Source organism: Strongylocentrotus purpuratus, unplaced genomic scaffold (genome assembly GCF_000002235.5).
Source record: "Strongylocentrotus purpuratus isolate Spur 01 unplaced genomic scaffold, Spur_5.0 spur5_scaffold_20, whole genome shotgun sequence".
In the NCBI taxonomy this organism is placed as follows: Eukaryota; Metazoa; Echinodermata; class Echinoidea; order Camarodonta; family Strongylocentrotidae; genus Strongylocentrotus; species Strongylocentrotus purpuratus.
The window spans coordinates 39,774,455-39,799,384 of record NW_022145606.1 but is presented as its reverse complement, the minus strand read 5'-3'; the positions used below and the strand labels follow the sequence as shown (position 1 = coordinate 39,799,384).

At 40.9% G+C, this 24,930-nt stretch overlaps 2 protein-coding genes across 2 annotated transcripts in view; one reads left to right on the top strand and one right to left on the bottom strand.

Annotated features, from left to right (window-relative positions):
- Window positions 1-642, bottom strand: part of LOC752042 (deubiquitinating protein VCIP135) — a 35,602-nt gene extending 34,960 nt beyond the window's left edge. Inside the window, exon 1 of the mRNA XM_030993351.1 lies at window positions 505-642. The gene's annotated coding sequence lies outside the window, so the exon portion shown is untranslated. The remainder of the gene's footprint in view (window positions 1-504) is intronic.
- Window positions 643-4,790: 4,148 nt separating this feature from the next.
- On the top strand, window positions 4,791-24,700 carry LOC582652 (protein phosphatase inhibitor 2). The gene is made up of 4 exons (XM_030993350.1): window positions 4,791-4,972; window positions 20,184-20,378; window positions 21,178-21,275; window positions 24,272-24,700. Exons 1-4 carry the CDS (start codon window positions 4,890-4,892, stop codon window positions 24,487-24,489), a joined length of 594 nt encoding a protein of 197 aa, XP_030849210.1. The 5' UTR covers window positions 4,791-4,889; the 3' UTR covers window positions 24,490-24,700.
- The last annotated feature ends 230 nt before the right edge of the window (window positions 24,701-24,930 follow it).

Genomic DNA, 24,930 nt, shown 5'->3' with positions numbered 1-24,930 from the left:
CGATATCTCCGAAATCCTTCGACGGTAAATTTTTCTAGTTGAACCAATCTGTAGTAAAAAACTTTGCCGTCCATTTGGTAATAATTGAAATAAATAAAGTTGTGTAGAAAGTGAGAAATCATAGATCGAATATCACATTTTGTAATATGTTCTAAAATGTCTGCGAACTTTGGTCACCCCTTCATACAGTACAACTTAGAATCTACTTGTGAATTAATATCAATGTAACATTACTAGCTTAATACTAGTACTTGTAACAATAGGGGAAGTCCCGACATATGACATTGCACACTTTACTTTCACAGGAAAATGCGGCCCAAAAAAAACTGCAATTGCAACATCATACATCTTATTAATATTATGATCTTGTTGAGCTGCCTGAGCTGCCTGAAAAAAAACCTGCGCCCGGAAATGTTTGGGTAGATCCTCTAGGCTACCCTTTTTCTACTCTTCAAATCTATATTTAGTCATTAAACACATTTATTACTGCAATATGTTCATTACCTTATTTTCAATCAATTCAAAACATTCGCAGTCCCTAAGAGCATTTTCATTCAAAAGCATCTGACTTCTGAGAGCTGACGATACCCCGAGCTCAAGCCGAATGTTGACAAAGTGCGTATTATCTATGTGTGTATTGCATGTGCAATGCACTAGCGCGCGATCGAATGAATAAACAAATGATAAAAACTGCAGGTCATTTCTGAAGCAGCTCTACCATGCATTGCCGAAATAGATGCTGTATAGTGATTTTCTACATCCCAACGGCCACTGTGCACATGTATAATGTAATGTTGTCTTTCGTGTTCCCCAAATCTCCGATAAAAGGGTACTTTTAGCGCGACAAAGTCCGGTCCAAGAATTGTTTTTAAAAAAGGCGATGTATTTGACTTTTCACCCGGATATTTCTTTAAAAGGGGGTGTTCTCTCTCTCTCTCTCTCTCTCCCTCTTTGGATTCCAAAGAAATTTAAAAAGGGGGTACCAATTAAATAGAGGGTGTTAATTCTCTCTCTCTCTCTCTCTCTCTCTCTCTCTCTCTCTCTCTCTCTCTCTCTCTCTCTCTCTCTCTCATCGGACTCCTGAGAAATTAAGGGGATTATAAAATATCTTGAATATCATAGATAGGTTACATTGAGCAGTGTTCCGGATTTAAGGGGGTCTCCAATGCAGGAAAAGCACGCGAAAGAAATGTTGACAGCCCTGAGATTTAAGGGGGGGGGGGGTGCATGCTTTCAAAGGAACATGCATACGCGTACCCTAAATAACACTGAGTGGGGGGGGGGGGCAAAGAGATTCGATCATACACAGTATGTTCTCCGTAGAAAAATAGAAGAACAATATAGGAAGAATTAAGAAGAAAAAGAAGAGAATAATAGAAGCAAAAGAAGAATAAAACTGAGAACAACAACAATAACAACAACATAATTATAAACATTTAAGAACATGAAAAACAAGATAGAGCCTATTGAAGATAATGTATCTTTTATCAGCCCCCCCCCCCCTCTCTCTCTCTCTCTCTCTGTCACTCTTACTCTCTCTCTCTCTCTGTCACTCTTACTCTCTCTCTCTCTCTCTCTCTCATCTCTTTCTCTTTAGTACTATTAATTCTCTCTCAGACTGATAGGCTAATTACCCCCCCCCCTATATCTCTCTCTGTCACTCTTTATACTCTCTCTCTCTCTCTCATCTCTTTCTCTTTAGTACTATTAATTCTCTCTCAGACTGATAGGCTAATTACCCCCCCCCCCTCCCCCTATATCTCTCTCTGTCACTCTTTAACTCTCTCTCTCTCTCTCTCTCTCTCTCTCTCATCTCTTTCTCTTTAGTACTATTAATTCTCTCTCAGACTGATAGGCTAATTACCCCCCCCCCCCCCATATCTCTATGTCACTCTTACTCTCTCTCTCTCTCTCTCTCTCTCTCATCTCTTTCTCTTTAGTACTATTAATTTTCTCTCAGACTGATATGCTAATTACCCCCCCCCCCCCTCCCCTATCTCTCTCTCTCTCTCTGTCACTATTACTCTCTCTCTCTCTCTCTCTCTCTCTCATCTCTTTCTCTTTAGTACTATTAATTCTCTCTCAGACTGATAGGCTAATTACCCCCCCCCCCCCCTATCTCTCTCTCTGTCACTCTTACTCTCTCTCTCTCTCTTATATCTCAATTCTCTCTCAGACTGATAGGCTAATTACACCCCCCCCCTATCTCTCTCTCTCTCTCTCTCTCTCTCATCTCTTTCTCTTTAGTACTATTAATTCTCTCTCAGACTGATAGGCTAATTACCCTCCCCTCTCTCTCTCTCTCTCTCTCTCTCTCTCTCTCTATCGCACACACACACACACACACGCGCGCGCGCGCGCGCGCACACACACACTCTCTCTCTCAATCACATTCCTCTCGTTCCTCTCTTCCTTGTTTCACCTATAATTCTTTATCATTATTGAGGGTGATCGAAGGGCGTCTGGAGTGGCGTATCTGAGGAGAGGGCCAGGGGCATGTGTCCCAGGCGGCACCGTCACCAGTGGGTGAAAATGGAGTGCCAAAAACAGAAGAACTCAAAAGCCAGGGGGAAATTAAGAAATTCACGATCCTAAAATAATATTCAATTCAATTGTTTTTGTCCAAATTAAATCAATGGAATTTCTTACAAGGATAACATATTACAAAGGGTATAGCAAATATACTGACTAAAGACTGCATAAAACTTTAGGCTATGGAAGGCCCAAGAGAGCGGCGCTTAGAAAAATGAAATGTAAAGATATTCTCGTTCCCTCGCATAATATCCTTCACAGTGTACGAATAAAATAATATTGTAGAAAAGTGAAGTTTGAGAAAAAAATGTAATACCACAAAACTTCAAAAATATGCGAGGGGGTAGTCACTTCCGTCACCTTCACCCCTCTCGTTCACTATGCTCCCTCGCACTGGCTTAATGAAGGGGGGCTGGGGCAGTTGCCCCCTAACAAATTCAAACGTGGTTTATTTCTGATTCGATACCAGTGATTTACAACATATGTTGCTGAAATGGCATGGTATTTCCCTTAGCTTCCAGGGGCTCTGCCTTCTGGACCCCACCAAGGGCCCTAAGGCGGGCCCATGGTTGCTCATCTGACCGTAATTAAATGTCTAAAAACCCTGAGCTTCCGGGGGCTCTGCCCGACTGGACCCCACCAAAGGCAGCCACTGGATGCTCATCTGACCGTTATTAAATGCCTAAAACCCCCTGAGCTTCGCGGCTTCGCCCCTTGACCTCTGCCGGGTCTTTGCCCCTGGACCCTACACCAACTTAAGTTCCACTTTCTAGACCCCACCCCCAACACACAAACACTTTAAAAAACAGTCCGCGGGGGCTGCATGTAACATGTAAGAGCGGGTATGATGCAGATTTTTTCTGCACCCCCCCCCCCCCAGCGTTTTTGCTCATTACGCCACTGCTCCATCGTCCCTCGCATTTCGTCCCCCTGGTCATGAAAAGAAATCGCCGCCCCTGACGTGATGATACAAATTTTGCCGGGAAACCGCCTATACTAATAATTGATATATTTGGTAAATTATTAAACCTAATATCCGGTGGGGTGAGGAAAAAGGCGCTGGGGGTTCCCCGATCGACATTTTTTAGAGTAGATAATTATATAGTAAAGTGACCATCACGCCATATTTGGGTAAATAAGCTATGCGTTACATGCTCGAAAATCGTTATCTCAAGTTTAATTTGGGTTGCCCGATATATTAATCTCGTTCCTATTTTTATATCTCTAACCTATAACTAGCTTAAAGACCGTCATCACTACTGGGCCAGAGGGGATTAGACTATACATCAAGGTCAGGTCACTGACAGGTGGCTTTCTCATTAACTCAGCTCTCAACTAACATAAGAAAAAGAGGATCATGGGGGACCAACACGCAACGATTGGGGAAGTTTTCTATATAGAGGGAGCAATTAAGTAGCTATAAATAGGACAGCGTGGCTTTAAGTGAATTATGAAGCCTGCATGTGGAATAATCATTATGTCATAATTTAATTTGTTTCCATTTTGCTCGCTCGCTCGTTTTATTCCCAGTTGACAGGATGAATTATCCGCATATATATTCATGAAGCGCGTGAAAATCATGTCTATATAATGTATTTTTCTTGCTCGCAAGTAGGTTTGTAGAATCGGGAAGGGGGGGGGGGGGGGTTGGCGAAATATCTATCCCCCCGGCCAGTCTCACGGGGTCTGATCCATCATACTAGCTGTTGCAGTCGGCCAGTATATAACTGAAGCCAGGGGTGGATCCAGCCGGTGACGTAGGGGAGGGGGCCAAAGAGGAGGTCCAAATCGTGAGAAAATATTTAGCGGCAAAACAGCCAGCTGGTGAATAAGCGGAGGAGGGGGCGGGGGGGGGGGGGGGAGAGATTTGTTTTTGCCCCCCCCCCCAAAAAAAAAAAAAAAAAATCGCACCCCCCCCCCCTTGCACCAGGGGAGGGGGCCCATCTTCTTTTTACAACAAATTAAGGTAAAATTAACATGTTTTTACCCGGTTGCTTTCCCAGGGGAGGAGGCCCGGGCAAACTCCCCCACCTCTTCCTGGATCCGCCACTGACTGAAGCTAGCCCACTTTAAAAAAATCCTTGCCAAATGGTCTGAGGATCGTCTAGATCTATATTTTCTTTTCAATTAAAAAAATATATATATAAGTCTTTACTTAATACACATTTGACTATTGATTGAATATTTATATTATTTAGGTATTTTCAGATTAAAATAAAGATAATAAAATCACTGAAAACTTGTGTGTCAAATACAAAGGTCACCGAAAGACTCAAGAGTTCATCAATCTCAATTTTTATTTTAGGTGCACAGGCAAAATTAGACGACGCAACGAAAATCCATCCTGCAAAGCGGACATGGCAGAAAAGCTAGAAAATCAACCTAAGAAAAGTATTTTGAAACCTTCAAGGCACTTTGAAGACCCTGCTAATAGACCTGAGTAAGTAACAGTTCCCTTCAATCAAATACAAGACAAGACCAATTTATGTAGGCCTAGTCCCACGTACTCTTTCTTGAGTCTTTGTAATCTACACACAGCTGCTTTACCTGGTTGTGTTGGTAGCCTCTAATCGGGCACATCTACAAGGAGGTCAATGAATATGCATATCAGTGACGTCGTGTCAATTCATGAATATTGATGTTCTTGACTGCGCGCGTACGATCGTACGTACGTACGTGCAGAATTGGGGTCATGACTGTTCAATGAAGGTGATACGTGCAACACAAATCAGGGCAAAATCTTACCATTATACATTTGTATTGTCCGTGATTATGAGGTAGAAGTGTTTGAGTGTTAAGTAAATTTATTTAGTGTGGATTTTGATACATTTTTGATACAGTTTATACAAAATTGGCGATTCTTTTGGTCGTTTTTTAACTCCAAAAAACAAGTGACCAACTCGGTCGTCGGCCTAAACCACCTAGCCCTGCCTGTAGATGTGCCCGCCTACCTCTACATGAGCCCGATCGAGATAGGGATCGAGTTAGTGTAATGAAATAGTATATTGTAGTAGTTTATGATATAGACTACAAGCACGAAGCAGACTGCATTAGCAGACTACGAGTGTAGCAGAGCATAGCAGTCTATAATAGCCACCCTCACCACTAGAGGGCGCTATTCCTATTGGAAGCTTCCCTGGAATAGAGTCAACCTGAACTCTCTCTCTCATGCAACCGACACCTCAACCGAACAGACGTACCTTTACTGGAAGTTAAGGATGTCAAGCCTGATTGCCTGATACATTTCCAGTGAGTATTTCATGTCTGGTTATGGTGTCTATAAAGTAGCTCCCAAGTCTACTTCATTGGCGTCACGGACTTTTAGGACCTCGAAATGCACCGTTTTGGGGTAACTTGTTGTGTTGTTTTGTCAATTTATTTTGTCAAAACGGGGCGTGGACCTAAATTTGCCGAGTTGCGCTTTGGAGCTGTGCGGGGTAATGCTCGCTAGTTTCCTAGTGGAAACAAATTTTCCGGTTGGGGGTGGTGGGCGTTGCCTGCCCGTAGTTCCGGCCGACCATTTGTTTTAAAATGGTGAATTTTAAACTTTCTGTGCCTTTACGGGAGCGAGCGCCGTGAAGGGCTGACAGGTTCGGTGGGGGCTGGGTAGGCCCATGGCCGGATGGCTGCAGTGAAATACGGTGTTTTATATCCCGGGAGTGGATGTGTTATGTTATTTGTGGCTAGTTTTAATATAAGTGTGGTGAATGTCCTGTTTTATGTATTATTAATGTTGGGTGTGATGGAATGATGGTATATCATTATCAACCTGTTGGCTTAAACAGGATGAGATGGTCAGCCACGTTGAATGTTTATGGAAGCATTGTTATTGAATGGCGTGAATTAATGTGATGTGTAGAACAATGGATAATGGATGTGGGAAACATTCCAGGAATAACCGAGGGGGGATGGTTGTATATATATCCCCAGGCTGGGTTATGTTTTTCCATTCATATCCCCCCGAGCGTGAATCTTGAGGAGAATGGAATTCAAGATTCGCACACGATCGCTGGAGGGGATAGACCAATCAGGGCGGCGGAATTTCGCCCACCCAGATCCTCCGGAGTACGTCCCCATTCGCTCACGTGTTGAGAAGTTTCAATTTCTGAACACGTGCGAGAGTTTGAGATTTCTCGGAAACAGCTAGTGGAGGATATCTGGGTGCGTGAGCGTTGCGATCTATTTTATTGACTCGACTGTCAACAACAAACAAAAGTCTTGCTCCTGCAAAATCGTAAACTCCTTCAACTTACAAGTACTTTTGGAGTTGTGAGAGGTGGGATTCTCGGGGATCGTAAGGTAGGAAATCCGTTGCTTTTGCCTTTTAATCATTGCTTTTTCTCCTTTATCCCGATTTTGTCGGGCTTTTCCTACGTTTATTTTTTGATACGTGGACTGGTATATCCGTGTGTGAGTGCTCGTGTTACCAGCAGTTCCGTCTAGGCCCACCTATCCGCTTGGTGGTAGGGGCCAGGGGCTGTGTTTTAGCCAATTATTAAATAATTAAAAAAAAAGGGGGAATAGGAGACAAATAAAGCTAGTGATTATTTGTTGAACATAAGCTTTTTGGATTTGTTTAATTTGTTTTCAGAGGCGTAAAGCTTATTGAGAATAAATATAGATTGAGTGGATATCGTGGGGGTTCTGCTAGCTAGCTGCTCCCAGGAGTCCTGCTCTTGTGAAGGGGATTCTAGTCTCCTTCGCAGGATTGGTTAGGTTGATTCTATTAATTATTATATAAAATAACTTAATCAAATTGTAGGGTGTAAATAATTTCCAATTATTAAATAGTTCTTAGCAATCCTTACTCCTTAGGTTAATTTAGGGCAAATATTTCAGATTTGTTGGTTTGTTTGTTTAGTTGGTGGAGGGAGTTGTATTTATAATTCCCTTCGCGAATTGAATAGAACCTAGAGCCTAGACTCTAGACCTCTACTATAGGTTAGGTTACTTGTATTTTATTACATAACTTGCTTTGGTTGGAATCTGTATTAATTGTGATGTTCTGGTGAATCTATAACTGGAATTGCTTTCGATTGTTTGTTTATCTTGGTTGACTGTTCGGTTTTAACTCCGTTGTAGGGGTGTTTTCCGGGAAACAGAAGATACCAGATAAATAGATAGCACTTTTGTGACCGTGGGTGAGGACTTGGCTCGGGGAGTTTTATCCCAGGGTAGTCGTGAATCTTGGCGGTGCGGAGGTGGGGCAGTTGTGGTGTTGGAGGATTAGGGCATCTATTGCATTATACAGATACAATTATAGTATCTGTTATTTCTCATATTTAGGAATTGTTTTAGAATATAAGAATAATTATAGACTTAGAGTTTAATACTAGTATTAGGGATTAAATTTAGTAGGACATTGGGTTTATTACAGTCAGTGCCGGGGTGGGTATATCTTGCCCTGTCTCTGGTGTATTGGTTAGGGCGCAAGGAGGGGTGTAGCTCCTTCTTTTTATTTCATCGAACCTCTCAGGCGGGGGAGTAATAGCTCATTCTTGAGTGAAGTAGGCTCTTTGTCGATATTTTATATCGGTTCGGTGAATTGATCTAGGGCAGTAGGGGTCTGTGTTTCCTTTGTTTTGATTGTGATTGTGATTGCAATTGTGCTAAAATATCCAAGTGTGTTCTATCCAATTATTTACCTGTGGTTGTATGGGTATTAATAATTGTTGGGTAGTTTAATTAATCTTCTGGGATATATTTTATTGGTGCTAAAATATCCTAGTGTATTCTATCCAATTATTTACCTGTGCTTGTATGGGTATTAATAATTGTTGGGTAGTTTAATTACTATTTTGGGATTTATTCTATTGGTGGTTATATATCCTGGTATATTGTTCTGTTCAATAACTTCAATTATTCACCTGCGGTTGTAGGGTGTTTATAATTGCTGAATAGATCAATTAATATTCTGGGATTTATTTTATTGTTGTAGGTTTTGTCCTATTGTTGAAGGATTTAACCTAGCACTGTGGGGATATGGAGAAGGTCCCTATTAATAGTTGTACGTTTGAGGAGTTGCTGGCCATGCCCGGGGTAAGTCCTGTTCGAGCGGGGCGTATTTTAGAACTCCGGGAAAAGCATGGGGGGATTACTCCTGAGCTGTTGGAGTCCTCTGCTATGTTTGCGGATGTAGGCAATCTGCAAGGCTGGTTTGACTTCCGATCGCGTTTGGATTATGGGGGAGAGTCCCCCAGAATGCCATCTAGGGCAATATTCCAAACGGGCGATTTTTGGAGTAGCACGCTCCGGGGGAGAGGATCCGGAGAATCCGGAGGAAGAAGTATTGGGGCACAAGTTTATCCCCATGACGGTTATCCTCCCCCGGTGAGAGAGTCGGGCGGGTTTTCCCGCGCGAATTCGTGGAGATATGAAGGTGGGGAAGATACTTTCCTACCAGGGCCGGCCCGGACTTTTCCAACCCTGCCCCCGGAAATGGGCGATGCATTCCCCCGACCGTCTTTGTCTAGAGGGGAGGGAGATTGGGGACGCAACCGAGGGAGGGCTTCTTATCAGCCACTCCCCAAATCGATCGGATTCGACGGGCGTGGGAATTGGCGCGCGTTCTTCCGAAAAATCTCCGCATTTGCGGATGCCTGCGAGTGGGATTATCCACAGCGCCTAAACCAGTTGTGCTGGTGTCTGGACGGCCAGGCAAGCGAGTTTTTCGATAGGATTCAGGAGCGGGACCCCGATATGGGTTATTTCGGGGTAGTACGCCAGCTGGAGGGCCGGTTTGGATACCGGGAGCCTCCGGAGGCAACCCTGCTTGAATTTAACACTGCTAAGCAGGGTCTTACGGAATCCTTGTCTGAATGGGCAGACAAATTGCATCGGCTTGCATCCCGGGCATTTCCCGGGGTCCCAGATACTTACGTGCAGCGGCAACTGGTATTGCGTTTATGTCAGGGCTGCATCGACAGCGATGCTGGGTGTCATGCCCTTAATCAGCGCCTCTCTAACGTTGGGGAAGCAGTGGAGGCAATCCGCTGGTTCCAGCACGCGCATACGGTCATGTACGGCCGTACCTGGCAGGCCAAAGTGATGGCGACCGAATCGGGCGAGGTCAGAGGGCCCGAGGTGCGAAGGGTGGACATTGCCCCGCGACCGGCGCAGGGCACTCCTTCCACCCCTTCCCCTTCCAGACTTGAGACCCGGATGTCAGAGTTGGAGGGACGATCGGATAAGCGAATATCCGATTTAGCGAAGAGCTTTGATAACCGGATGTCTGGTTTGGTGAAAAGTTTGGATAGCCAGATATCTGGTTTGTCTACCAGTTTGGATATCCGGATATCCGGTTTGGAGAAAAACCTGGAGAAGATTGCCAAGGCTCTAGGTGGGGCGCGAGGGATTTCACAGACCCTGCCGCCAAAGACCCAGTGGGTCGGACGAGGGTCGGACGAGAGGTACCTGGTCGAGGAGCAGATGTAGTAAAGTCTGACGAGTTAGGGATGGATGAGGTCCTCCCTGCTATTTCAGGGAAAGGCTAATGACGACAAGTTTCTCAATATTAATTCTGTAGTTGCTTTTTCCTGTTCCGTAATTCCCTCTCACCGTGTAAACTTCTTCTTGGATACTGGATTACCTTATGGGTGATTTCATCTTCGAGCTGATAAAGTAATTTATCGTTCTTGGTACCATCTGTTATACATGGTGGGGGTATGGTATGGATTTTTCCATGATTTCCAGGATAGTTGGGAATCCTGTGATATTTATGTGATCTAGTAAGAGGATTAAGACAAAAATATCTTCTTATGGCTACCATGTCCACTTCTAAGTTATCTACATGAAAGCACATAAACATTCCCTTAGTCCATGCATACTGGAGATATGATCTTCATGTACTTCAGAATGTATGGATGTATATTAGTTTAATCCTAGTTTTGTGGAATTAGTACAATTTGTCAAAATGCTTACATGTATGTGGATCTCTCCGTTGGAGTGAAACCTATCCTACATGCTAATCACGTCGGGTCATATTCATTACGGTAATCATCTTGACAAAGGGGTGAATGAGTTTATTTGGAGTATGCGTTTTACTCTATGTTTTAGTATACATCCTTTTGGCAGGCATTTTTGTAATTAGGGTAGTTTTCTGTGGAGAGTTTCTCATGCAGCTTTCTTGTAGTAGTCTTTTCCTTGGGATAGCAAAGTAAGGACTTTGCCATAGACATGTCAAAGTTGGCTGTAAGTTAGCCTCCTGCTCCATGTCCTTATCCCTGTATACATGTAGCACTGCTGCTTGTTGTAGAAATCTAGCACGGTCCATATTTATGCCTGTGTTCATGGTTTCCTCGTTCTTCAAGTGACTTAAGGGGGATGACGATAAGTATCCCTGCAATGTTTTGAGTTGGGTGTCAATGTGATAGACCCCTGCAAGTATTTGAGAGGGGTGTCGATGTGACTGACCCCTGTAATGTTTTAAGTGGGGTGTTGATGTATACTCCACATTTTCTAGCTATCAAGGTATTCCTTGACCAGCTCCCATTGGGAAGTAGGGGTAAGCGACCTCTCTTTCGGCTTTCAGGGTATTCCTTGAACAATTCCCTCTGGGATGTCGGGGTTAGTGACCCCGGTTTGTGATTATTGGGATATTTTGATGATTTGTTTAAATTTAGCAAGCTGGGTATGGTTTCATCGAGGCCATTTGATTTGAACTACATCGGTTTAAATCAATTGCACATTGCTGGCACTCGTGTCACCCTTTGATTTCGTTTGCTTCCGATTTTCCTTTTTTAGAAACAAAAACTATACTGTTTGGATCACCCTTGTTTGTTTTTTTCAGTACAAAGAAAGGGGATCGGCATGATGTTTTCTATTATATTGTGTTTATAATGAAATTGCCCTTTGAGGGCGTGATGTTTTTATAATGGGATGTATAATGGGGTTGCCCTTTGTAGTTGGCAAAGGGAGGAGGGTTTTGTTCAAGGAAAGGAAAGGAAAACAGTTTTTTTCCGGAGGACAACATTGTTTTGTTTAAATTTTTGTATGTTGTGATTGATGGACCTGGCTGTTACAAAAGCCGGTCTTAGCGGGTTTCAGCCACTGATTGTGGCACCCAAGTTTTTTTTTGAGGGGTTTAGGTTCTCCCTGGGATGAGTTCTTTGAAACGGGGGGGAATGTAGTAGTTTATGATATAGACTACAAGCACGAAGCAGACTGCATTAGCAGACTACGAGTGTAGCAGAGCATAGCAGTCTATAATAGCCACCCTCACCACTAGAGGGCGCTATTCCTATTGGAAGCTTCCCTGGAATAGAGTCAACCTGAACTCTCTCTCTCATGCAACCGACACCTCAACCGAACAGACGTACCTTTACTGGAAGTTAAGGATGTCAAGCCTGATTGCCTGATACATTTCCAGTGAGTATTTCATGTCTGGTTATGGTGTCTATAAAGTAGCTCCCAAGTCTACTTCAATATATTCAATATCCGAGAGTTCACGGATGTAACATTAAAGCTCCCTTATATATGAGTTTCACAAATATCAATTTATCTTCTTTTCATGGATTTTCTTTGGATTCTACGTGTTTTACGTTGTCAAACAACCACCTCCCTGTAGATGTGCCCGCCTCCCGCTACATGTGCCCGAGATAAGGGATGTATATTGAATTTCCGACATGTCATGAATATAATAAAGCTTCCTAAGATACAAATGAGTTTCATAAATATCAATTTATCTTCTTTTCATTGATTTTCGTTGGATTTTACGTGTTTTAAGTTATCAAAACATGCACCTCCCTGTAGATGTGCCCGCCTCCCGCTATGTGCCCGAGATAGGGCCTGAAGTGAGGCATACAACTAGTGTTGTATATTGAATTTCCGTCGTGTCATGGATATAATAAAGCTTCCTAAGATACAATTGAGTTTCACAAATATCTCTTCTTTTCATGGATTTTCTTTGGATTCTACGTGTTTTACGTTGTCAAATAACCACCTCCCTGTAGATGTGCCCGCCTCCCGCTACATGTGCCCGATATAGGGGGAGTGTAGAAAATAGGCATACAACTACTGTTGTAAATTTCCGACATGAATGTAAAGGATGTCATTTCACCATCATTTTGTAAACAACCGTTATGGAATTAGAAATAAACCACGTTTGAATTTTATTTCCCCAAAGCCCCCCCCCCCCCCCCCCCCCCCCCCGATCTACACCTTGTTGGAATTGCAACTGATATTCCTTACCTTTCTTCATTCTCTTTTTTTCTTCTTTTTCTTTCTCTCCTCTTTCCCTTTCCCTTCCCTTCCTTCCCTCTCTCTCTTTTAGATTTGCTGGGGGTGGGGGGCAAGGTCATTTTGACCCCACCCGCTCCACACATTGTTGGCGGGATTAACCGCAACTGATCTCCCCTTCTTTTCTCCCTTTCTTCTTCCTCTTTTTTGTTCCCTTTTCCTTTTCCTCTTTTCCTTTTCATTCCTTTTCTCTTTTTTTTTAGCAGGGACGGGGGGTGGGGGGGGCAAGGGCCTTCCCCCTATCCACAACTTGTTGGCGGGAAAATTGCAACTGATATCTTTTTTCTTCTTCTTCCTCTTTGTTCCTTCCCTTTATCTCCTCTTTTCCTTTTTTCTTTCCCTTTCCTTCCTTCTCTTTTATTTTTTGATTAGGGGGGGGGGGCAACAGCCTGGAAGGCAATTCCCCCCCCCCCAATCTCCTTCTTCCCTCTTTTCTTTTCTTCTTCCTCTTCTTTTTTCCTTTTCTCTCTTTCCCTTTCCCTTCTTTTCCTTCTCGCTCTCTCCTTTTTTTTTTTTTTGGCTGGGGGGCTCGGCCCTCCCTTGATCCGCGCTTGGTAACACCTACCTTTTAACTTTGTTTAACAGTGTAGAGGCCTGTATTTAAAATCAGTATCCTTTAATATGATTGTTGATTATTACTCAGTATACTTTTGAGTAATTTATTTGTTTGATAATGATTCATTTGACGGACTACTTTCTTTGGGTATGTTAATGTTTTCTGTAAGATAATTTGTTTGTGTAAATATAATATAACAGTGTTTCAAGAACGAAACAGTGCATACGAGCAGGGGCGTCTCCAAAGAGGGGAGTGTGGGGGTGCGACAACCCCCCCCCCCCCCCCACACCTGTCAGGATATTGTCGGTAAAATTGCGCTGCCGTCGGGAAAAAAGAGATAAGGGGGAGGGGAAGAAAGAGAGGGAAAGAAAAGAAAAGAAAATAGGAAAAGGAAAAGAAAGGAAAGAAAGGAAAAGAAAGGAAAAAAAGGGAAAAGAAAGGAGAGAGAAAAAGAGGGAGGAGAGGAAAGAAAGGAAAAGAAAGAAAAGAAAAAAAAAGGAAAAAGGAAGAAGAAAACAAAAAGAGAAAAGGGAAACAGATAGAGGAGAGGTGGGAGTAAACGAGAGAGGGGGTTGTTGGGTGGAGTTGTCTCGTCGAGGGAGCAAGAAAGACACGCGGGGTTGGGCCGGAACACGAGCCTACTTACTGTCCGGAGAGGGGTGAGAGGTGGGGGGGGGGGGGCACTTCGGAATTGTGATTTGTTTGAGACTTTGGGGGATAGGGGGCTTGAACACTTTCGGACCTTGACGGTTTTCGCGTCATGTCGTACAAAGAGATAATGCAATCCAAATATGAATCAAACATTTATTGTCTTTTTTGTTGGGGTGAGGGTGATGGTGATGGGTAAGGAGGTCTGATAAGGTCTTTTTATTGCATCACAATTAAAGTAAAAAATGCCGTGAGAAATTTGTCTTCGTTTTTATTTTGGGGTGGGATATCTAGCCCTCGTAGCAACAAGGGGGTCTGATATAATGATAAACACAGAACAAACACATGAAAAATACGGAATGTAAACATAAATTTGAATGCAGGTTCAATAAAAAATAATCATTGATTAATTCATTCGAGACATGGTAAATTCAAAGCAAACACAGAAAATAAATGTAATAGTTATTCGAGTCGATATATACATGCTTAAAGGTTCACACACGAAATATAGATAATCAATTAATTTCAATAACCAAACCATAATAAAAAGAAAGAAAATACAACAAAGGGAACACATAGAACGAAAATTAAGGCTGATGTAAGTTGTCATGAAACAAGATAGATAATTATAGAACAAACACATCATAATATACATATCACCTGTCAATTCATCATACACATTGAGAACAGGAATATATTGTTGTGTTTTTTGTTTTGTTTTTGTGAAAAAGCATTATATATTGTCATCCTATATGCTCACTGTCTCCCACGAGTTTGAAATAGTGTCTTATTGTCGGGGTCATCTCGTAGGAGAGGTTGGCAATCATAAAGCATATATATATTGACTTACTGTCACGTTCTAAATCTGTCTTTTTTTTCGGTCGAGGTGGTTTCCTTGTAAAATATATCGTCTTGTCACCAAAGATTAGCCAATCAGTTAAGGGGGGGGGGGGGATATTTCACACAAGGGGGACAAATTACGATAGGATTACGTGTGTGTTATGTTTCCCTTTTTTGTCACCACTGGAGCGGGGGAAATATATTAGCTATAGATTATGGGGATGTTTTTATATAATTATCAAAGCTAAAAGAAAATAAAGGCCTACTTTTAAAAAGACACAATATAGGGGACACTACCGTTTGCTTAATGCCTTACGATCGCAAAATCGTATCTTATTTGACTTAAAATCTAGAAAATATCACTTCCTTACATTATTATGAGGAGGAAAATATATTTACGAAAAGTTTGAATATTGTATATAATCTAACTCCCTACAACCAGGGGCGTCCCCAAATGGGGTGTGGGGGTGCGACACCCCCGCCTGTCAGGATATTGTCCGGAAAAGGAGGAAGAAAGAGAAAAAGAGGAAGGATAGGAAAGAAAGGAAAAGAAAGAAAAAGAAGAAGAGAAAAAGAGGAAGGATAGGAAAGAAAGGAAAAGAAAGAAAAGGAAGAAAAGGAGCAAAAGAAGAAAAAAAAAGAGAAAAGAAAACAAAAGAAACAGGGGATGAAAGAGAGAGAGAGGGAGAGGGGGGGGTAAGAGCCTGAGAGAAAGGGGGTGAGTAAGAAAGAGGGGGTATGTTTGGTGGAGTCGCCACGTCGAGGGAGCAAGAAAGATACGCATAGATTATATTATAATGTCTGGCTACACCATTATCTCGGGCACATGTAGCGGGAGGCGGGCACATCTACAGGGAGGTGGTTGTTTGACAACGTAAAACACGTAGAATCCGAAGAAAATCCATGAAAAGAAGATAAATTGATATTTGTGAAACTCAATTGTATCTTAGGAAGCTTTATTATATCCATGACATGACGGAAATTCAATATACAACACTAGTTGTATGCCACTACATTTCCCCTATCTCGGGCACATGTAGCGGGAGGCGGGCACATCTACAGGGAGGTGCATGTTTTGATAACTTAAAACACGTAACATCCAACGAAAATCAATGAAAAGAAGATAAATTGATATTTATGAAACTCATTTGTATCTTAGGAAGCTTTATTATATTCATGACATGTCGGAAATTCAATATACATCCCCTATCTCGGGCACATGTAGCGGGAGACGGGCACATCTACAGGGAGGTGGTTGTTTGACAACGTAAAACACGTAGAATCCAAAGAAAATCCATGAAAAGAAGATAAATTGATATTTGTGAAACTCAATTGTATCTTAGGAAGCTTTATTATATCCATGACATGACGGAAATTCAATATACAACACTAGTTGTATGCCTCACTACATTTCCCCTATCTCGGGCACATGTAGCGGGAGGCGGGCACATCTACAGGGAGGTGCATGTTTTGATAACTTAAAACACGTAAAATCCAACGAAAATCAATGAAAAGAAGATAAATTGATATTTATGAAACTCATTTGTATCTTAGGAAGCTTTATTATATTCATGACATGTCGGAAATTCAATATACATCCCCTATCTCGGGCACATGTAGCGGGAGGCGGGCACATCTACAGGGAGGTGGTTGTTTGACAACGTAAAACACGTAGAATCCAAAGAAAATCCATGAAAAGAAGATAAATTGATATTTGTGAAACTCATATATAAGGGAGCTTTAATGTTACATCCGTGAACTCTCGGATATTGAATATAGAATACTATTTCATTACACTAACTCGATCCCTATCTCGATCGGGCTCATGTAGAGGTAGGCGGGCACATCTACAGGCAGGGCTAGGTGGTTTAGGCCGACGACCGAGTTGGTCACTTGTTTTTTGGAGTTAAAAAACGACCAAAAGAATCGCCAATTTTGTATAAACTGTATCAAAAATGTATCAAAATCCACACTAAATAAATTTACTTAACACTCAAACACTTCTACCTCATAATCACGGACAATACAAATGTATAATGGTAAGATTTTGCCCTGATTTGTGTTGCACGTATCACCTTCATTGAACAGTCATGACCCCAATTCTGCACGTACGTACGTACGATCGTACGCGCGCAGTCAAGAACATCAATATTCATGAATTGACACGACGTCACTGATATGCATATTCATTGACCTCCTTGTAGATGTGCCCGATTAGAGTATTCATGAATTGACACGACGTCACTGATATGCATATTCATTGACCTCCTTGTAGATGTGCCCGATTAGAGGCTACCGGTTGTGTTAGGGAGGCCAATGCCCGGGCGTAAGGCTTCTACACCTACGATTTGTGCGCTCGTCGCCCACTTCAAAAAATTAGCAAAGGGAAAAAAATGATGTAAAAATAAAAATTGAAGAAAATATGAAAAGAAAATACAATTATACATTTCACAACATACCTATAATCACGGATCTGTAACAGTCTTTCACCATTTGTTGACAATCTTGCAGATTTTGACGTTTTTTAATCCAATAATTGTGGTTGCAGACGACCTTGACGCACTCGCACCACCGACTAAGAAAATCCTAGAGGGCGTAGAGGTTTGCTCACTAAAAACCTTCTCATTGGCAGAAGGTAGACCCTAAAAATATGGGATCCGTTTTGAGTAAAGAACTTTTGATAGAGATCAACATTTCAGATGTTCACAATTGCCACTTCTAACAACTAGAAAATATAAAGAAAAAAGATTATATCTTTTTAAATACAGATTTTTACAAACTGAACATTCGAAAGTAGATAGAGTACGATGTTTCTGTCAATCTTGCGTTGGTTTGAGCCCTATAGCTACATCCATCTCAAAATGAGAAGGAAAACAGTGAACAGTGACGTCATTGTTCGCGCCAAAAATAAAGGGTATTGCGACATAATCTGAGCTCCGGTCAGATCGTGCGCAAAGCGTAGTCTTATTTATAGACCCTAGTACCTTATTCTCACAGCACTAGATACGAGTGTCGTGCAGTTATGTATGAGAAGTGTTAAAAAAGATATTTCAGTAAAAAAAAAAAGTCTACGTGAGCAGTCTATACTCCAATTGAGAATTGAAATGAAAGCCATGATTTGAAGGTGTGTGTTGTATGATACATGGTTAGTGAGTGTGTATGTTACGTATAGCGAAAGGGAGAGAGAGAGAGAGAGTGAGAGAAATATTAGTACACGTACGTTGCATGCATGGATGTGCGCTATGATTGTGTTCGCTGCAAGATGGATTTTAATTGGACCTCGTAACTTCTCGATCGTTGATAATAAGGAATACTCATGAGGAAATCAAATTATTGGAATACACATCTAAGGTAAATATCAATGAATTATATATATTTCTTTCCTTTTTTGAACCATCGTCTTCGGCTCGTAGTAGTAGAAGATGTAATCGTTCGCACATTGATGGCTGGACTTCAGCCTGCATGCATCGGGGCTTGCCTGTGTCGGTGGAGGGATCAACTAAGAAGAAGAAGGTGTGTACGTGTGCGACCGATTCAAGGCTAGCCGCTGTTGAGTGATTGCACTTTCGCGCGAAGTTTTAAACTTCATCATGAACTTTGTCCCTCGGGCCTGTCTAATTATGAACGTAACTCTGCGACATGAAATATAATTGTTTCAAGGCTCTTACGTACGGAAAGGCGTAGAAGGAAATGGCTACAAACCAGCTGGATATCTCCTATTTGATGGAACCTATGGAGTCGGCAGATGGGTGGATTTTCTTAGTGAAAGTAAATGCTTTCTTTTAATCTTAGTTTTAGTATAAACAAATTAGTAATTAAAAAGTTAGATTTGGGCATTGGCCTCCCTAGTTGTGTATTAAATTTTAAAAGCTGTGCTATTGATTCTCAACATTTCAAACGTCACTGTACTAAACTCCCAGGGGGGTCACTCTCATACACATATGCTATCCACCCGTGTCCATCAATGGCATATCGCACCTTTTCTGAAATGACCCTTTTCGTTAAAAAGAAAATGTCAAAAACCTGTGATCCTGGAAAAGTACCCTTCTTGGGGGCTTTGTGTTGTGCGATCAGTGCTTGAAAAACACCTCCTTTTTAAGGAAAACGTAGAAGCTGCCGAACCTGTGAATCTGAAAAGGTACCCTTTTTTTGGTTTTTGTGCGATCAGTGCTTGAAAAACGCCCTCTTTTAAGGAAAACGTCGACGCCGCCGTATAATTAGGGTGTCTGAACGATTTTTCAATTTTCAATTTGGGATCTTTTTTCACCATTTTTGTTTGATATTTGAATAAAAAATGTTATCGGAATAATACATTTCAAATTTCAAGTCTCACCGATGTTTCTATCAAAAGTTACAGCCCCTCCAAAACGCTGGTATATTCATATCATTTTGGTCAAAATCGACGAAAAAGACGTCCACGCAGAGTGATGTTGTTTTGCTAAATTCAGACAAGCAGCTGTATCGCGCGATATGCAAGCGTATGCATATAGTACGCATGTTGCTAAGCCAATGCGCGACTTGCAGCTTCATCTGTCGATGTATTATAAGCACTAGAAAATTTAGCCCCTAAAACACTTCTGCTTTCGAGAAAAATTAAATACAAAAATTTACCGGTGCTCCCGGTAAATTTTGATAAATTTCAAATAGCGCCTACGACCGTCAAAATATAGTGGCTGCGACCATCAAAATCTCAGAATATGTAGATGTGATATATAATTTCCAAACGGGAATAGGTAATCGGTCGATTTGGTGAAGGAACATTGTTTAATAGCTTAATTAAGATCTTGACCTTGAGATAGAGCTATACAACATAAAGAGTATATTATTTACAATTTCATAACTCTAGATTCGATTTCAAACGCGACAACGATCGCTGAATATCATAGGATCGCATATGCTACCAATATGTTCATTTGTACCAAATTCATGACCCCATACCAAAACTTTGTATTACCTTTAAAGCCGTCGGTCCCCTGGTTGCTAATACTTACAAGCAAACACATGCTTTCTTAGCACTCAGATAAAACAAACCATCAAACCAATATTGGTTCGTATCACAAACATGAAAAAAGTCCTGATTTTCTGTGTGCGCGACATACATAGATGGCAACAAAATCAAATGGGATGAGATTTAAATTTGGGGTGAATTTGGATTTGAAATTGAAATTGAAATTGAGTTTTAATTTTGAAAATGAAATTTAATTTTCATTCTAATTTGACTTACATTTGAATGTGAATTTGAATTTGAATTTGAATTTGAATTTGAATTTGAATTTGAATTTGAATTTTATTTTGATTTGACTTAAATTTGAATTATGAATTTTAATTTGAACTCGAACCCAACCGTTTCTCTCTCTTATCTCGCCACCAGGGATGGCATCACCTGGGATGAGATGAACATCCTAGCCACGTATCATCCTGCTGACAAAGACTATGGCCATATGAAGGTGGACGAGCCCGACACGCCGTACAATGAATACAACGAGGCGGAGGATGTCGACGATGAACACGACGGTCAAAATGAGATCGCTGCTGCTACGCTCAACGCAACTGAACTCAACAAGAAGTGAGTCCTCCATGAAATTCTAATTTGTTCTCCTTGAGACTTGTCGTAAGACGCATTTATACAAAATTGCTTTTGATGATTAACTAACTCCGTTCTCATTGATGTATACTTCATATGTATTGTAATTTTTAGGTTTTTGGAATTTTTTGTTTTGTTCAAAGCTCCACTGGACCACTTCTAGCTACTTGCGCCCTCTAAATAATAATAATAATAATATAATATTTAATTTTTATATAGCGCTTAATACAAATAGCAAACAATGCCTAATCAGTGCATGTTGGTCCGTGGCACGACATGATCCCCTTTTTCTTATGTTAATCAAGAGCTGATTTGATAAAGTAACCACCTGTCAGTGACCTTGCATGGAGGTCTAATCCCCTGGCCAAACTAGTACAGACAGGCTATAATATGTAACTGTTTTTCATGGTATTTTGTTCGTTATAGCGCTTAGAGACTTCGGTGGTAAGCGCTTTATAAGCACCGTTTTTATTAGTATAACATTTATGCCCCCCCCCCACCCCCCACCCCTCCACTCAGATTTGACAGACAAAGCTCTCTCAGTTGTACTTCTTTCTGTGAGAATGTGCATTGTAATATTTTACAATGGCCTTTGACTTCATAAATGTGCTTGAAATTTCATACTTATATTGCTCTTTGTTGTTTTGTTGATGTTGATGTTACTGCTGTTGTCATATTTCCTTTTGTCAGACACATTTTGTCATCTTAAATGCAACATGAGATCCCTCCTAAGCATGAGATGTGCAGATTTGTTTTGGTGAATGATTGTATCATTTTACAGATTAGAAGGGCCGTCTAAGAAGGGCTGGTGGGAAGAGGAGAATCTGCAGGAATCAAGTGAAGAGGATGACGAGGAGGGACTCACAGAGGAAGAGAAAAGTGAGTGGAATTTTATGTTGTATTAATTAGTTAACATGTCTACTACTACTACTGCAACTGCACCATTACTACTACTATTATTACTACTACGTCTACTACGTCCGACACTGCTGTTGCTGCTGTCACTGCTACTACTACTACTACTACACTATTACTACTACTACTACACCAGACCTGCCAACCAGTACGATTTAGTCGTATTTCGTACAATTTTTAGAAGCAAATACGACAGTACGATTTTCCTTAATAAAATAAGATTTTCAAAAAAAAAAAATTTCAATGGCAAAATGCCCATTCTGTCCTGTAAAGTATCCTTCATGCATCTCACATCGGCAATTTGGGGATGTTCATTGGTTCATCGAACACAACAGTCGTGAGGAAATCATGTATATTTAACCATTGATCCGTTGAAAAATTTCTTCCTGTATGCAGGAAGGGTAAGAGGCATTGATCTGCGTAACAGTCCGTGTTAATTTTTAAGAATACAACTTTTGGGATTGAAGAATACACTTTTTGACCTCCAGGTCATTTTGCCACATGTGTAAATTTTCCAAAAAACTAAAGGCACTAATTGATGGAAGGATTGCTTTGTGCATCACAATGGCGTTGCAAAATTATGCATGTCCAGACTTGATTCGCTCTACTACAACCTTTTCGACACAGGTATAGATTAAAGCCCCTCTGCACTAGTGTGGCCAGGAGGGATTAGAGGGATTAGCGTGGTCACTGACAGGTGGCAACTCATCAACTCAGCTCTCAATTAACATAAGAAAAAGAGGATCATGGGGGACCAACAGGCACCGCTCAGGCATTGTTTTCTATAAAGAGGGAGCAAGTAGCTACAAGTAGTACAGTGGGGCTTTAATGTTGCACTGGAAATAGTTAAAGTAGATATTTAGTGATTTTAAAAACTAACTTTATTTTCATTATTGCAAAGTTGAAACTTTGATTCGACAAGGTTATCAAAATTCAATGCTTGGAAACATTCTAAGTAATGATTATTAAAAATTATAAAATGCTTAAATACAGCCCCGGCATAGCACCTGAATAGCTCTCTGAACGCTGCTAAGATGTGTGAGATCACAGTATGGACATGATTTGCACAAGCAGATGATGTCCCATGACATCTCACACATTTTCAGTGCCTCTGTTTTCATCTTCTCTTGAGTTCTTTCTCTTCACTACTGTCAAGCTAAATGTATAATCTATTGCCTCACTCTAAACTAAGGCTGTGCACAACAGTGTAATGAGGTACCCGAGTACACTCCCATGCTTACAAGCGAATACTCGAGTATTCGGACGCCATGTTTTTTTTGTTTTTGTTTGTTTTTTTTTTGTTGATTTTTTTGCCACCACCATACATACCACTGGAGCAGTATCCCAGTTCTGTCGCCGAAAACGCATGCAATTTTACTTTGAGTTGCATTTGAAGGCGCCGATATAATAATAATAATAACAGTGAACAATGCTGTTTTAAAAACCAAAGATGGCAGAATAATCCATTTTCCTCCAAGTCCAAGCAGAAATCCAGACATTTGGTCCCAGTTTCTGAGTGGTGAGTTTGACAGTGCTTGAGTTGGGAAACATTTTTACCGACGGCACCATGCCAGCGGCCGCCGCTCACCCAGGCACGGGTAAGCGTCGGCCTGGACATTTCGACTACCCTTCACAGCCTTACTCTAAACCCCGCGCATGTTTTTATTTTGATGACAAATACAGCGATACAAAAATAAAGGAATCTGTCGCTTGTAAAAAAAATGAGACGCCATTGTATATTCAGCTGCACACACCGCGGTATGTTCGGCGTTTCAAGAGGGAACAAATGCCGTCCTTAATTTCATTCCGGGGGGTTTTCAATTTGAAAGTCTGGTTTCTTTGATTCTTAATTAACCCCTATTCTGTGTATTTACAAGCAAAAGATTTTTGTTATCAAAATCGGGTCATATCCCCTTTTGAATGGTTTGACATGCCATTACATTTATATACACTAAGCTCATTATAATTTGACAAATAATAGCTTTGCTATTATGTTCATTTTTTATGGGATGTCGTCTGCTTGGGCAGTGTTGGTCCATATAGTGATGTCATTAAAACATTGTTATTTTTCCGGCGAATCTCTCATATATCCCAGCTGCTATGGAGGTGGTTGTATTTGTACTTTTATAAATCACCCAATATGTAGTTGACCTAAAACTTGTACGATGGCCATCTGTTAGCTTACCATTTTATTGTGATAAATAAACTCTTCCCCATTATATTCATAATTCTGTTAGTGTAAATGTTTTTAAACGTAGGTATAAGAAATTTCTTTTAGATAAACTGCAATAATCATTTAAATTCAAGACATATTTTATTTGATGTTGTATGTATGTTTGTTGTCTTGATTTGTGTATAGTATAATGTTTAGTAACGGATATATTTCATTTGTTTTTATTATAAAAAAAGGGTCAACCTTTATATAAGGATTATTTTTTTCCTTTCAGGTTGCAACCTATTCAGTTTATTTGTTGTCCAAATGTCAAATATGTTCTTAATGTGTATTTTATGTTGTATAGCTGGTTGTTATTTGAAATGTTGTCTTTTTAACTGAATGAAATAAAATTGAATTGAATTGAATTGAAAAATAAGTTGACATATTTGTGATTTTCTATGAATTTCACCTTTAAACCTATAGTTGATCTATCCCATGATAAATACAGTGTGGTATATAAAAAGACTTTAATGCTCATTAAAGGCACACTGTCCTACTTGTAGCTACTTGCTCTCTCTATATAGAAAACTTCCCCAATCGGTGCCTTTTGGTCCCCCATGATCCTCTTTTTCTTATGTTAAATGAGAGCTGAGTTAATGAGATAGCCACCTGTCACAGTGGCTGGCTCGCTGGGTGGCCTAATCCCTTCTGGCTGAAGTAGTAAAGCCTGCCTTTAAAACAATGTCTTAAAATCTTATCATCTTCTCTATAATCTTTCAAGTTAAATATCCTTGTCTAATTCCAGAAAAAAAGAAAGAGTTTTGCAGCAAGAGGAAACATCATTACGATGAGGCGTACAACATCAAATTGGCAAAGCAGCTGATCGAGCAAGAGCTACGCGAGGCAGAGGAGGAGGAAGAGGAGGAACGAAGAAGAGAAACTTTGACATCTCAAGATGGTTGCAATCAGCCAACAGAGGGGGCGTCGGTTGATAATGGTATCGCCATGCAAACGGGTGATTGAACCAGCTCCTATGGACACTTGTGACCTTCGACCTCCTCAGGTCAAAGGTCACACACAGAGACACTATGATGTGTGATAGCAGATTGCTGTATGTTAAGTATTACTTTCATCATGAGTGAATAGTAAGTATGGTCTTTTAGGTGCTGCATAATCATGTACTGTATAAGCCTTGTTTAGACGTTACACAGTGAACCAGCTGTAAAAAAAAAAAGACATGGTTAACCAGAATCATTTCACGTGACTGAAAAGGATTTGAGAGGGAGATTTTTGTTCAAATGAGCTGCGCACAGCGAAGTCCCCTACGCGTGCTATATATGTGTGTTATATATGGAGAAGTGTGACACACACTAAGCTTAAGTTGTAATATTTCCTCTCCGGTGGTCTCTCGAGGCAAATACTGCGTAAACGAGGTCAAAAAAAATGTTTTGAAATTATTATAAA